At 49.1% G+C, this 13,423-nt stretch overlaps 1 protein-coding gene across 2 annotated transcripts in view; it reads left to right on the top strand.

The window, feature by feature from the left end:
- ELL (elongation factor for RNA polymerase II) overlaps nucleotides 1-11,473 on the top strand; it is a 49,559-nt gene extending 38,086 nt beyond the window's left edge. For both annotated transcript variants that reach the window (XM_068173859.1, XM_068173860.1), the window contains exons 7-12: nucleotides 717-813; nucleotides 3,592-4,090; nucleotides 6,613-6,679; nucleotides 9,013-9,184; nucleotides 10,029-10,073; nucleotides 11,113-11,473. In XM_068173859.1, coding sequence (XP_068029960.1) covers nucleotides 717-813; nucleotides 3,592-4,090; nucleotides 6,613-6,679; nucleotides 9,013-9,184; nucleotides 10,029-10,073; nucleotides 11,113-11,217 — 985 coding nt within the window. In that variant the 3' untranslated portion in view covers nucleotides 11,218-11,473. The remainder of the gene's footprint in view (nucleotides 1-716; nucleotides 814-3,591; nucleotides 4,091-6,612; nucleotides 6,680-9,012; nucleotides 9,185-10,028; nucleotides 10,074-11,112) is intronic.
- Nucleotides 11,474-13,423: the final 1,950 nt, after the last annotated feature.

The raw sequence follows: 13,423 nt of genomic DNA, 5'->3' as shown, positions 1-13,423 counted from the left end.
TGGACCAATAATACCTCAGCAGTTCCTGTTATAATGCTGCTTTTCCTGGACCCAGAGGAGCTCGCTGCTGAAAGGGCTCCTGTTGCCATAAAATGTTGTTTTAATGATGCTAATGAGTGGGAGAACTTATTCCTCAACATCCGAGCTTGAGTTTCAACCCCTCTTCATTGAGCTTTGCTTTCTGAGTTGTCTCAGAAAGCAAACGCTCAGCAGAAATTTGTTGAATTAATGTCTCCCTGAGCTGTATTTCAATCAGCAGGAATAATAGCTGATATCCTTTACACCTTAAAATTCCATGCCACTTTCACTGATCTCCATGTGAATTATGTTTCTGAGGCTGGAATTAATTTGTTTTAATTCCTACGTCACCAGTTCAAGAGGAAAAAAAGGTTAAATTGTTGAAAAAGGAGTTCTGTCCTCAACAGGGAATCCTTTCATGTGTCCAAGAGCTCAGCCTGTTGGTCCAAGGTGTTCCTTCCATTGCCAAAGAGCCACAAAAATCATGGGAAAGCAAGAAGGGGATGAGGAATTCCGATTTGTCATTGATATTTTCCCACAGTAGTTTCTCCTTCCCAAATTCTGTCAGAGACCAGAGCCTGAACGAGCTCCCTTATGGCACCTTCAAGCAGAGTTGGAGCCCAGGAAGAGCTCAAGGTGTGCAGTGCCACCTGTCCCCTTGGCACGGGGTGTGACCAGCCCCTGGTTGTGTTTTGCAGGAAGCTGTGCCAGCCCCAGAACAGCGGCGGTTTCCAGGGAGAAGCTCCTTCCCTGAGCCCTCCGAAGGACACCCTCAACTCCAGCTCTCCCCCTCAGGTGGGTGATCCCCCTCCCAGCCCCTGGATCCGTGTGCTCCTGATGGATTTGGCTGCTGGCCGTGGGTCCAGGCTGAGCTGTGCCTGTCTGCACCCTGTAATCACCTGCTGCTGGGTCAGGAGGTCCTTGGGGTTTTATTTCTGTTTTATTAAGTTGGAGTCTCATTCTGGCTTTTCTCAGCATCTGTTTCTCCTCTGGACGTGGCTCAGCGAGAGCCTGTGGGGAGGATCTCTGACAATGAGGCTCAGGTTTAGTTTTAAGGGCTAAATGCCTTTTGCAGTGCCTCCATCCCTCCTGGAGTTCCTGGGAGAACGAGCTTGTGTTTTCCTCATTACTAATAATTGAGTGGAACGAAGCTGTAATAAGCAGCTCCCAAACATGGTCGAGTTATTAAAACCCTTGACCTTTTGCAGCCTAATTGCCATGACAGATCAGGGGCAGGTTGGGCTGCTCCTGGCTCGGAGATGCCAGAGCAGGGAGCTGTGAAAAGAACATTTTGCCTGCTTTTTCCATGACCATAAACCACACAGGAGCCACGTTTGACGCGTGTCAAGCAGAGCCTTGTCCCCACTTCTCCCAGTATCTCCCAGCACAGGCGTTGCTGGCGTTGTGAAATGTTCTGCCTTCCCTTCTTCCAGTGTGGGTCAGCCCAGACAAGTTGAGTATTTATTCTTCTCCTGCCAATGGAATGTGTAATGCCTGCTTGTCTGGACAGACGCACCGAGGATTAGTGGCAAAGAATATTAACAGGTAAAGAAATTATGTGCTCTCTGGCACTGAGAGAGAGGCAATTCTCTGGTTGAGAACAAGGACTGTGTAACTTGTTTGCCGGGTAGCTGATTCCAAATCCTCTCCTGCTCTGCTGTGGGCATGTTCCTGGTGAATGAAGAATGATCACCTTCAAGTTAGTTCGGAAAGATCCTGGTCTTGTGTCATTTTTTAAGGTTGAAAAATCATCTTGATCCTCTGTCTGTCCGTATTTTAAAGATTCAAAGGTCTTTAGGGTGAGGTTTTAATCTCTCAGAATGACCCAGTTGAAACTTTGGGTGGTTAGGTGGGTTGGATTTAGAAAAGCCTGGTGAAACAGGGACAATCCAATGTGGAATATAAATGTTTCCTGGTGAAACAGGGACAATCCAATGTGGAATATAAATGTTTCCAGCACGATTCTGTCGTGTCAGACAGCAGACCACAGCCATTGTGAGCTGTCACTTTTTTAATACTCTCTGGCTGTAGTTTCTATTTAGAGAAGTGGTTTGTAATGGGTGCAGTGCCAGCAGAGGATTGGGATTTGGTAGGCTGGAATGCAGAATATTTTGGGAAGGTTCAGCTGTGGAATGAAGGTGAAGAAGACTGGTCTGGTAATTCTAGAAAATGGATGTATCTAACCCTCCTAACCAGAGAGATGAGTTTGGAGAAGCTGATATTTGTTGTTTTTAGGGGCAAGGTTGTAAAATCTGGCAGATTTTTGAGCTGTGTCACCTGTTCAGAGCCCTGCAGACGGGGATGGCCCCTCCTGGGGGAGATGGACACTGGGAGCTCTGGGAGGTGATGCTGCCAAGCTGGTCGGACGTGCTGTCCTTGCCCCTTGAGCTCAGTGGCAGAACCAGCAGCTCTTCCTTAATTACCCTGACAGGTGAAAAGAATTCCTGGCACTGAGCAGTGTCCTCAAGACCCCTGAGTTAGCAAAGAGAGAGAAAATCCAAGGGGAAAAAGAGGGAATTAGGGGCTGCTCCAGCCACCATCCAGCTGCATTTCAGCGATGGAACAACATTTCCATTCGCAAACACGTCGCGATCCTGCCTGAGACAGAAAGAAAATAATGGATTATCCAAAAGAAATACCCAGAGCTATCACTTGTTTTCCTCTGGGCACAAAATAATCTTTGGCTCAGAGCTGTTGCAGCCCCAGAGCTGCCAGGTGGGCACACACTGAGGTGGTTTTGGCTGGGCTGAGCCTGATGGATGGGTTCTTCCATGGAGCAGCTTTTCCAGGCTGGAGGCAGCTGCCTCCAAGGTATGGGCACAGCTGGGAACCACTTCCTTCTGTACCCTTGCTCAAAAAAGGGTTGCTCAGGTCATGTTGGCCCCTGTGATGTGGCTTTCTAGATGTCCCCTTTTGCCTGAAATTCTGAGAACTGAGCACTTGGCACTTCCTCCCCTCTTCCGGGCAATGCCTCGCTCTTGAGAAGAGGAAGGAGCGGGGAAGGGGCGAAGCTCTTGGCCACAAAGCTGGGAATGAAATGCAGAACTGGTGAATCCCTCCCTGCTCCAGTGGGCTGAGCATGTTTTTCCTTCACAGGGACTTTGGGTGCTCAGGACAGATGTTTTTATCACAGAATTGTTTGGGTTGGAAGGGAGCTTAAAGCCCATCCAGTGCCACCCCTGCCGTGGGCAGGGACACCTCTCACTGTCCCAGGCTGCTCCAAGCCCTGTCCAGCCTGGCCTTGGACACTTCCAGGGATATTTCCACTCTCTGAGGGGGAGAGGGGCTGCAGGGTTTGAGTCCCAAAGGGCTGGGTTGGAAAGAAGCTGCAGTGAGAGCGGGCTGGGGCTGTGTGTGGATAATAGGGGAGGTCGGGCATCGCTGATGGGATTCTTTAAGCTGTCCCACCAAACCGTGGGCTCTGGGAAGCGGCTTGGGATGGATAAGCCGCTTTTCCCGGGGATATTCCCTTCTCCCCTGTATTGCACCACCACCTAGTGGTAACACCCAGCTCCACTTGTGCACCTTCAACGCGATTTATTTCTCCTTTTCCTCCCCCCTCCTCCCTAGCAGAAACGACCCTTACCTGTGGAGTTCATCGACCCCCTGGCCAACAAAAAGCCCAGGATCTCACATTTGGCTCACAGAACCCAACCCACTCTCAACGGGAAGCTGAATTCCTCCAACGGGAAGGACAGCCTGGCCCCCCCTGCCCTGCCCCCGGCTCTGCCCGAGCCGGTGAGCTCCAGCTCCTCTCTCCCGGCCCTGGAGCTGCCCAGGCCTCACGATCCCCTCTCGGATGTCAGCAACGACCTGACTCACAACGGCAGAGACTGTGAGAGCACGGAGCCTCCCGAGAGACTGAGTCACCCCCTGCCCACAGACTGTGCCCAGAGCAGCAAACACAACTGCGGCTCCTACGTCAAATCCAAGAAAAAATCCAAAAAGCACAAAGACAAGGAGAAGGAGAGGAAGGAGAAGAAGAGCGAGGAGAAGTGCAAAGAGGAGAAGCAGAACTGTGAAGTAATAAAAAATGCTGACTTAGTTAGTGTTCCCCAGGAACAGGTCCCAGGTGAGTGGGGGCCCAGAGGTGCTTTGGTGTTGGCTGGGTGTGATGCCAGGATTCCCTGGAGGAACGGGCACATCCTGGGCTGTCCCAGGTGCTCTGGGGACCCAAATGCCAGCGCTGTCCTGCCTCCAAATCACCAGAGGTGCTTCCTCTCCACACAGGGTATCAGGTTTTTCCTGTTTAACCTTTCGTGCTGTTTGGAACTGCCTCAGAGCGTGTCATGTTTCTCCTGGTTAAATTAAAAGCTGGGATAATCTGTGGGGATGAAAGGCTGGGAGCAGTGGGAAGAGCAGTGCAGCGCTTGTGTTGGCTGTTGTGATGACTGTTGTTTGGGTTTTTAATGAAAAGTTACTCACAAAAGCTTTTAAAATTGGCTACATAAGAAACGATAGATAAACCTGGTGATAAATGCTGTTAAAGCAGTGGAGAACCAGCTCTTCCAGGCTGGAAAAGCTTCCTTACATCCCACTAGGGCTGGGGATTTATTTATCCAAGGGCTGACACAGCAGTGAATCTCCATTGAGGTGGGGTGAAAACATTTTCCATCAAGCCACAATTTCAAAGTCAGGTCCGTGCACTCTTAGAAGTCAGAGCAGAGAATATTTCTTGGCTGATCCCATCCCTTTCTTTTCCTGCTGTTTCCATGTTTTGTGCTGTTTGTTACAGCTCCCCAGAGCACTGGGACTTTCCCTGCAGCCTCTGGGAATATCTGTTAAATTCCTTTGTGCATTTTCCTTCACCCTGTTACTATTTTCTACATTGCCCTTCCTGCTTGGTGCATGAAAATCCTCCAGTTTTGCCTCCAAAAGGACAATATTCTGAAATGGAGCCTCGTTTGCCGGATTCCTGGAAAGGGGGAGCTTCTCAGGGTGTTGGGACTGAGCTGGTCCCAGCCCTCCCCTTCCCCACAGGCTTTGCAGCAGTGACAAAATGCATTTTGATGGCTCAGCAGTGATTGCTAAGGACAGTCTGTGGGGCTGATGGGTGTGTGGCACTGCAGAACTGAGAATTCTTCTACTTTTGTGTCAGTCCCAGGTTTTTTTTTTTTTTTCTGTGAATGTTGTGTTTCTTCCACGTTGTTTCTCTTCCCCATGAGCCTCTGGAGTGGTTCTGGAGAGACGCTCACACATTCTCTCTTTTTGCCTTAAAAATACCCAAATTCCTGGGAAAATGCTGAGCCTTCTCCACCACCTTTTCTGCTTCTCTTTACTGCTTAATTCCTGGATTTTTGTTAATTATTAGGAGTTGGGGTTTGTTCCTGCTGCTGTTTTGAGGTAACAAATCCGAGCTGGACTGGGAGCAGTCATAAACAGGATGTGGTCAGTCCTGCTTGGATCCTGGACAACCAGAACTGGGATGTTTTCCTTCTGTGGGTAGCACCAGCCTCATCCTGCTCCTTCCCCAAATTCCCCCTGGAGCTGTAGGGAAGCAGAGAATCACAAAAAGTTTGGGTTGGAAGGACCTTAAAGCTCATCTGGTTCCACCACCTGCCGTGGGCAGGGACACCTCCTGCCAGAAGTGGGAGTTTCTCCCAGGAATTTTGTTCCAGAGGCTCTGGAGGGACCTTCGGGGTCTTTTCAGTCAGTAGGTGGCACTCACAGGCAAAATAAACCTCCTGTGTCCCTTCCCTTCCACCATCCTTCAACCCTGTTCTGCATCTTCCACGCTGTGGTCAGGAAAGGAGGAAAAGCAGGAGGAGCTGCAGCAGGAATTTGGGATTGGGATGTTTTTAGAAGCACTGGGTTTGTGCCATTCTCCCATCCTGCTCAGGAAAGCTTTTCCGTGGAAATTCAGAGGAAATTCCATCTCTTTAAGGATACACTCAGGGTACTGCTGACTCAGGTTGTGCAGCTGGATCTGGTGAGGGTTTGGAATGTAACACACAATTTGTGGAAAATAGCCCTTTCCAAACGTGGATCCAGCTGCTTTCCTCCTCCACATTTATCCTGCAGTGCTTGGTGGATGTGGAGGATGAGTCTGCTTTAGGTTTATTCTGTTCTTCCTTCAGTTTCTGAACATTCTTTAATGCCTGGATTTGTGTTTGGAGCTGCATTGCCTAAAATCCTCTCTGTGGTGCCCTGCAGGACTCTGGGGTATTAATTCAGGAATCTCACCCTGGATATCCCCAGAGGAATCTCTCAAGTGTAGAAGCAGGAGAACAGAAGGTTCACCTTGCCCAGCTCAGCTCTCTGGGCTCAGGGCTGTGTTTTCCTCATTCCCAGTGGTGCTCCCAGTGTTATCCCACTGCAGGCACTGTTTATCCACCAATTAAATTCAGATTTTTTTTCGCTGCTCGGTGCACAGGCTGATGTTGGTGTTGTTTTGCTGACAGACAAGTACTGGAGGAGCCTTGAACTTTCAGCCACCTTGTTGTGGCTCCTCTGCCTCTGTCAGTTCCAAGCAAAACAGAAATCCTTCAGAATTCCATAAACTGTATATTGCAGGCAAGTTTTACGAGTTTGAAGCCGAATTGCAAAGAGCTTTGAAGTTTAAGAACGTCTATAAACAAATCTTTATTTTTTCAGGTTTAAATGGAACATGCAATAATTCTAGTGTACCAACAGCAACTTCAGAAATGCCAGATTATTTATTGTAAGTATGTTTATCAGTTGCTTCATCACTTTGGGATCATGTTTCAAGCTAAGAAATCACAACGTGCTGGGGATTTTTGTTGGACTTTTTGTGTTATTTGATAGAACTTTGTTAGGTGGGTGTAAGAAAAAGAGTAAACCCAGCTTAGTTTAGTAGTTGGGACTAAACTTGATATCAAAGCTGGTTTTTACCTCCTTCAGGAGTTCAAGGTTACCTCCTATAAATTAAGTACTTCAAGAAACATTTCATACCTTAGAGGGGTTTGTAAGGATTAAACATCTCCACGTTCCAGCTGGAAACTTTGAGAGGGAATAATCTGCTTTCGTGCTGGGGAAGGCAGGGCAAGGAAGGATTTGGGGTGGTTTGCTAATTCTTGCCCTCTTCAGAGCCAAGATCATCTCCATAAAGCAGTGAAATATTCTTTCCTGGGAGGCTCTAACCCCTGGGTTAGGATCTGAGTTGTTTCTTGACTCTTTAATCAGATCCCCTTGAGGTTAATTAAACAACCAAAGCCCAAAAATCCCTGTGAAGGAAGCCCAGAGTCTGCATAAACCCAAACCTGTCCTAAACAAAGCTTTGGGGTGGGGAAAAAAGTTGTAGCTGGGAGGGGTGGGGGGGAAATTCCCTGTGCACGTCCCAGCCTTGGGGGTTGTTTCCATCGGAGCTGGTTTGGCTGTGCTGGGATTGCTGGGAGGGAAGGGATGGAGGAGGAGAAGGAAGCTCTAGGACAGATAAAGGTTTCTGCTGTGGTTTCTGCTTTGCTGGGCCGGATCAGCCATACAAACAACCCCTTCAAGGTGACATTTTTAGAGTTATTCCAAAAGAATTTGAGTGGCTGGGGGTGGTTTTTTTTTTTTTCTCTCACCCACGTGCTGATCCCTCCCAAAATGGGATATTGCAGCTCCTTGGGCTCTCCCCAAAGAAACTGGGAGAGGTTTCAGAGCTCTGGGAGCTCTGTGGTCTCACCCAGTGTGATCTGACTGGTTTGTGCCCAGCTCCTCAAATTCTGAGAGCTGTCACTGCTGTTTGATGCTTCTTTATCCTGGGTGGATGGTTCTTTATCCCAGCCCCTGGCAAGAAGTCAGTTCAAGAAGTTTAGAGCACTTGAAAAGTTAAAGCACTGAAAGTTCCCCCTTAATTTGAGGCTTAAATCAGTTTTTCCATGTTCAGGCACCACACTGGCCCTGCTGCAGCCGGAGCAGGGAGGCAAAACAGAGCCATCACCTACCAAAAAAAAGAGTTTTACCTTCAGAGAGGGCTGTAAATATCAGCTTTAATGGCTTTTTGTTGAGCAGAATAACTTCTGAAAGGCCCCCAAAGGCACGTCAGTTCAACCTGAGCTCAGGACACGCCGAGTGTCCCTAGAAGGTGCTGGAAGTAGAGTTGCTGGTGGAAAAAAAGCCAGAATAAAGCTCCTCACCGTGGTTTCTTGTCGTGCTCTTGCCACATAATCACCCTGCGAGCGTTTTGCAACGATGGCTCAATGCTTTTTGTGTTCCTTTAAAGACTCTTAACACTGGAAGCATCATATTCCTGCTGTTCCAATGCCTGGCACAGATGCAGAACTCCATGTTCTGCGGGCCAGCAGGAGTCAGAGAAGCTGTAGCAGCACTATCTGAGTGTCCTCCTCCACTCCCAGCTGCTCCAGGCTTGGCTGTACCTGTCCATTCCACCCTATCTGGCAGAGATAGGAAGTTTTGGGAGCAAACATTGTTTGTTTTACAGGAGGTCAAGGCAACAATCCCCAGTGGTTGCCTCCGTAATTTGCTACTTTAATGCAAGTCAGGATGAGAGGAAACGGCCTCAAGCTGCACCAGGGGAGGTTTGGATGGGATATTAGGGAGAGTTTCTTCACTGGGACAGGGAATCACCATCCCTGGAGGGATTTAAGCCATGTGGATGTGGCACCTGGGGCCGTGGTTTAGTGGTGGCCTTGGCAGTGCTGGGATTTGATCTTGGAGGGCTTTTCCAACTTGAATCCCAGAATGGTTTGGGCTGGAATGAGCTGAAGCCCATCCAGTCCCACCCCTGCCACAGGCAGAGACACCTTCCACTATCCAGGGATGCTCCAAACACTTCCAGGGATGAGGCAACCACAGCTTCTCTGGGAATTCCATCCCAGACCCTTCACAGTGAAGAATTCCTTCCCAAAATCACATTTAGATGATCCTGTGATCCTAAATTACCTCCGATCTTGTTTCCAGGCTCATCCCCCGTGCTCGGCACCGCCGCAACCTGGAGAGAATCCCCTAAAACCGATCCCCCCCTAAAACCAATCCCCCCGAAGCAATCCCCTCCTCAAACCCCACTGAGCGAAGCCTTTTTCCCTGCAGAAAATACGCAGCCATTTCCTCCTCGGAGCAGCGTCAGAGCTACAAAAACGACTTCAACGCGGAGTACAACGAGTACCGGGACTTGCACGCCCGGATAGAGCGGATAACCCGACGGTTCACCCAGCTGGACGCCAAGCTGAAGCAACTTCTGCAGGGCTCTGAGGAATACAAGGTAAAACGAGAGCTAAAACAGCTCCTTGTGCACGTGGCAGAGCTGCAGGTCTTTGATGTGCTCTGTTTGGGCTGGGTCTGTGTCTGAATTCCAGCCTCAGAACTGCTGGGGAACGTGCACACAGCTGACAGCTTTGGGGAATGCTCCTAACCCAGCTCTGTGCTGCTCCTTTTCCAGGCTGGAGCCACATCATGGGACTTGTTGACAAGGAAAGGCCTCAGTGAGACAATTGGTGTCCTTAGCCAAAAGCTGCTGGAAGCTATTAGTGTATCCCAGCCAGAAAAACTCATATTTGCACATATGGGAGCGTATCAGGGCTGGAAGGGGAGTTAGCACGGGGTCATCTGTTCCCCTGCAATCTTTGATCTTAATAATGCAGCATTATTGGGCTTGTCAGAGTGATTTTTAAAGAGTTTTAGCTATTCATTAGCTTGAAAAAGTGAGTCTCATCGAGGATAATAAACAGATTTTTACAGAGCACCTATTGTGCTAAGCACAGCTTCCTCCCTCAAACCTCCTGCCCTTCTCTTTGCAAAATTCCTCACTGGATTGTTTTTAGGTCTTGGTGGAGGGGGGGAAAAATCAGTTGGGGATTTGGAAATGTGAATTATCCTGGAATCCAGGTGCTTGTCACAGGTGGGGCTTTATCCTTCTGTGTCAGCTCCAGGATATCCATGGAATCAGAGCCATTGGATCTGCCCAGGGAAGCCATGGAGGGAGCAGATTTTGGCTGGAATTTGGAGGAATTGTGTACACTGAGCCATCAGTAAATACCTACAGCAGAACTGAAAATAATAATGCCCTGATTTTTTCTTTCTCTCTCTCTTTTTTTTTTTTTTTTTAGACCATCCACGATCAAATTTTACAGGAATATCGGAAAATTAAAAAGGTAAGGGAATGTCCTTGGCCACAGAAGGCTTTTGGGTGGTGCCCCTGGTGTGACTGAAAGAGATGGGCCCTTGCCAAGAGCAAACCCAGGCTCTGAGGCAATTCCAGCAGATCTTTGTTCAGCTCCAGCCCGTCCCTAAAAGCAGATCAGAAAGGGTTTGGGGGGAGCTGGGAGTGCCCCGTGGATCCCGGGGATCGCTGAGCCGTGGCCGTGGCACAATGGCTGTGCTCACTCGGGGCCTTTATCTCTCCAGGGAAGGAACAGTTTGTGTTTCAGATGCACAGGCTGAGGGATAACAGGATCCTCTGGGGGCTGCTGGGCCACGGGATCCGAGCTGGGATCAGGCTCTGCAGCTCTGTCCCCAGATTTTTGGAGTTTGGGGCACATAAAATGTCAGTATTTTTATGCAAGGCATCCACACACACCAGTGGGGATTTGGGTTTTTTTTCCTTAAAATGTGTGAATATGGTGCTGAGCCCTGTTGTCCTCAGGGATTTAGGAGCTCTTTGAAGACATCCCCTGCATGTTGGAAGTTTATCTTTGTTCCAGAGCCTCTGAGGTGGGGGCAGAGGGCAGGTGGTGATTGTTGGAAGCCCAGTTAGGCCGAGCCTAACTCAGATGTGCTCCTTCCCTGTGAGGAGGCTCCTGGAGCTGGATAATGCTGAAAAGGGATTTTATTCTTGGCTGGGTTTAATCAGAACAGGACTATTTTAAAGAGGGATCTAAAAAAGCTTCTTTCCATGGTTTTAGGCTGAAAGAGGGGAGGTTTAGGTGGGATATTAGGAGGAAATTCTTCCCTGGGAGGAAATGAGATGGAATTGCCAGAGAAGCTGTGGCTGCCCCTGGATCCCTGGAAGTGTTGGATGGGGCTTGGGGCAGTGGAAGGTGGGATGGGATGAGATGATCTTTGCATTGTCTCCAACCCAAACCATCCCATGATTGATTCCATGATCTACTCTGTGCTCAGCTTTGATTTGTCCAGAACCTTTCCCACCTCTGCACTACTTTTTTTTTTGTTGTTGTTTGTTTTGTTTTGCAGACAAACCCCAATTACAGCCAAGAGAAGAACCGCTGCGAATACCTCCACAACAAACTGGCCCACATCAAAAAACTGATAGCAGAGTATGACCAGCAGCAGTTTTAGCTGCCACTCACCCCTGGACTGGGTAGGGCAAACCAAAATCCAGTCACCCTGGACGTTACGTTCCCTTTTATACACCCAAAATCCCTTTCAGAGACGAGCATTAATTCCTCGTGGTTGAAGAACTTGGGGATGACTTTAAGATGCCAGATCTGTCATGTCCACGTCCAGCACGCTCCTCCCGAGTTTTTAAGCCTCTCTGAATGTTGGAATGTAACAAATGGATAACAAAAAAACAAAACAAACAAACAAACAAAAATTCTGCTTATTTGAAGCCAGCGTCTTGACACTTAAGGGAAAACTTGCCTAAAGTGACCGAAGCTCCCAAAGGTTAAGAATCTGTAGTTTTCATGGATTAAAAGTTTGGCATGAAGTTGTAATTCCCCAGCTCCACGTGGGTTACAAATTGTCCTACAAATGGTGAGGAACTGGAATTGCTGCTAGGACTGTTTGGAATGAGAGCTGTCTGCTCCCGGCTCCGCGGAAATACACCACGTTCCCTGAGCTCTCCTTGTCTGGCCCTGCTTTGTCATTGTCATCCTCGGGGTTGGAGGGGTGGTGGTGGCAGCACAGGGGGTCCCCCGGGGCTCAGCACAGAGGTGGATCCCAAAAAAAACCCCACAAACCCCAAAACCCCTTTTTTTTTTTTATCTGCTTTGTGCGTTTGGGTGCAAACCTCCTGCCCAGTCTGCCCAGTTCACCTCCAGCTACCAGTGCTGGGAAGATGGAGACCTGTCTGGCTTGGCTTTGACTTTTCTAATTTTCTACCAAGGCAGCCAATTTTATTAATTGCTAATGAGACTATGGTCTATTTTTGTATCAAAGAAAAAAGCATCTTTTTTCTAAAACTGTGCCTCCCTTTTCCTTTTAGGCCAAGTGCTTGGGACCCTTTCCTTGCAGTATTACTGAAAGTGACCCAAGAGTCACCCAGAGGAGTGACTTTATTCCTTGATCCATGAGAGGAGGGGGTTGGGGGGTGCTCTGCTTTCTCCTGGGATATTTTTTTTTTGTGTGTGTGTGTCTTTGCAAGGCAGCAGCAAATCCTTGTGAGAGCAGTAAGGTGCTGTTTTCCCACGCGGATCCCTTCCACTGGTGTGCTTTATCTCAGCCAGCTTCTCCCTGCAGTCCTGCTTCCTGATTTTTTTATTTAATTCTTTACTTTGGATTGAAGGGAACGTTTTAGAGTATGGCCAGGGTGTGAGAAACACTCCAAAAAGCACAAAGGTGTCCTTTAACTCTGCTGTTCCTTTCTTTCTCTCCCCTCTCCCCTTTTTAATCCTGCCAGCCTGTGGGATTTGACTTCTTCCCGCTTCCGTTTATCTCAAAGTAAAGGATTCCTTCCCTGTGGAGTCTCCTTCCCTTGGAGGTTGCACTGAAGAGCCTTTCACCCTTTGAAGGAGAGGAATGGCAGAGTTAAGGAGGGAAACACTTCTTACAACAAGGAGTTATTTTGAAGGTTGTTTTTTTTTTTTTCCCTTTGCCCCAAACAAAACGTGGGTCCATCTGCTGTATGAAAAATAGGAGATAAAATGACTAATTATTATTATATTATAATTTCATTGTTGTCACACAGCCAGGGCCACTGCTTTTGCTTTGTCACTTTATTCTGAGGTCTCTCCCTGTGCATCCAGCTCTCAGCAGGGCTTTGCCGTCCCCTTCTCCACGGGAAAGGTGACAGCCAGAGTGACATGGTGGCCCTTGGAATGCCACCAGTCTTCCACTGGTCCTCAGCCCCAAACCTGTGGAGAAGGGGGGGTGGGAAGAGCTGCTCTGCCCAAGGAGCACAGGGGGAGCACCCCAGAACCCCCCAGGGCATTCCTGCTGGGAATCCCGGGGGTCAGGAATGCTTTGCTCCAGTCCCTTCCTCCCCACATCAAACCTGGAGGTCAGGGAGCGTTGGGGCAGCACCACACCTGCCTCTGGTGCTTCTGGAAAATGCTGGGACTTCTGGAGGCAAGGAGCTTTTGTCTGGGAATCTTTGTGCTCCTGCTCCGCGGGGTGAGCGCGCCCCCGGCGCCCTGGGGATCCGGGAGGGGATGAGGAGAACCTGGCATGTCCCAAATCCACAGCCCCGCTCTGGGATTGGCACTGCTCAGCCCTGCATCGCCGGCCCTGCCCAACGCCAGGATTTTTGGGTGGAAAATGGGAATTTCCCCGGTGCTGGGGCTTGGTGGGGGCTTCGTTCCGACTGCGGAGGAGGCGGAACTCG

This window comes from Anomalospiza imberbis, chromosome 27 (genome assembly GCF_031753505.1).
Source record: "Anomalospiza imberbis isolate Cuckoo-Finch-1a 21T00152 chromosome 27, ASM3175350v1, whole genome shotgun sequence".
Taxonomy (NCBI): Eukaryota; Metazoa; Chordata; class Aves; order Passeriformes; family Viduidae; genus Anomalospiza; species Anomalospiza imberbis.
This window is presented reverse-complemented; position numbering and strand designations above follow the sequence as displayed.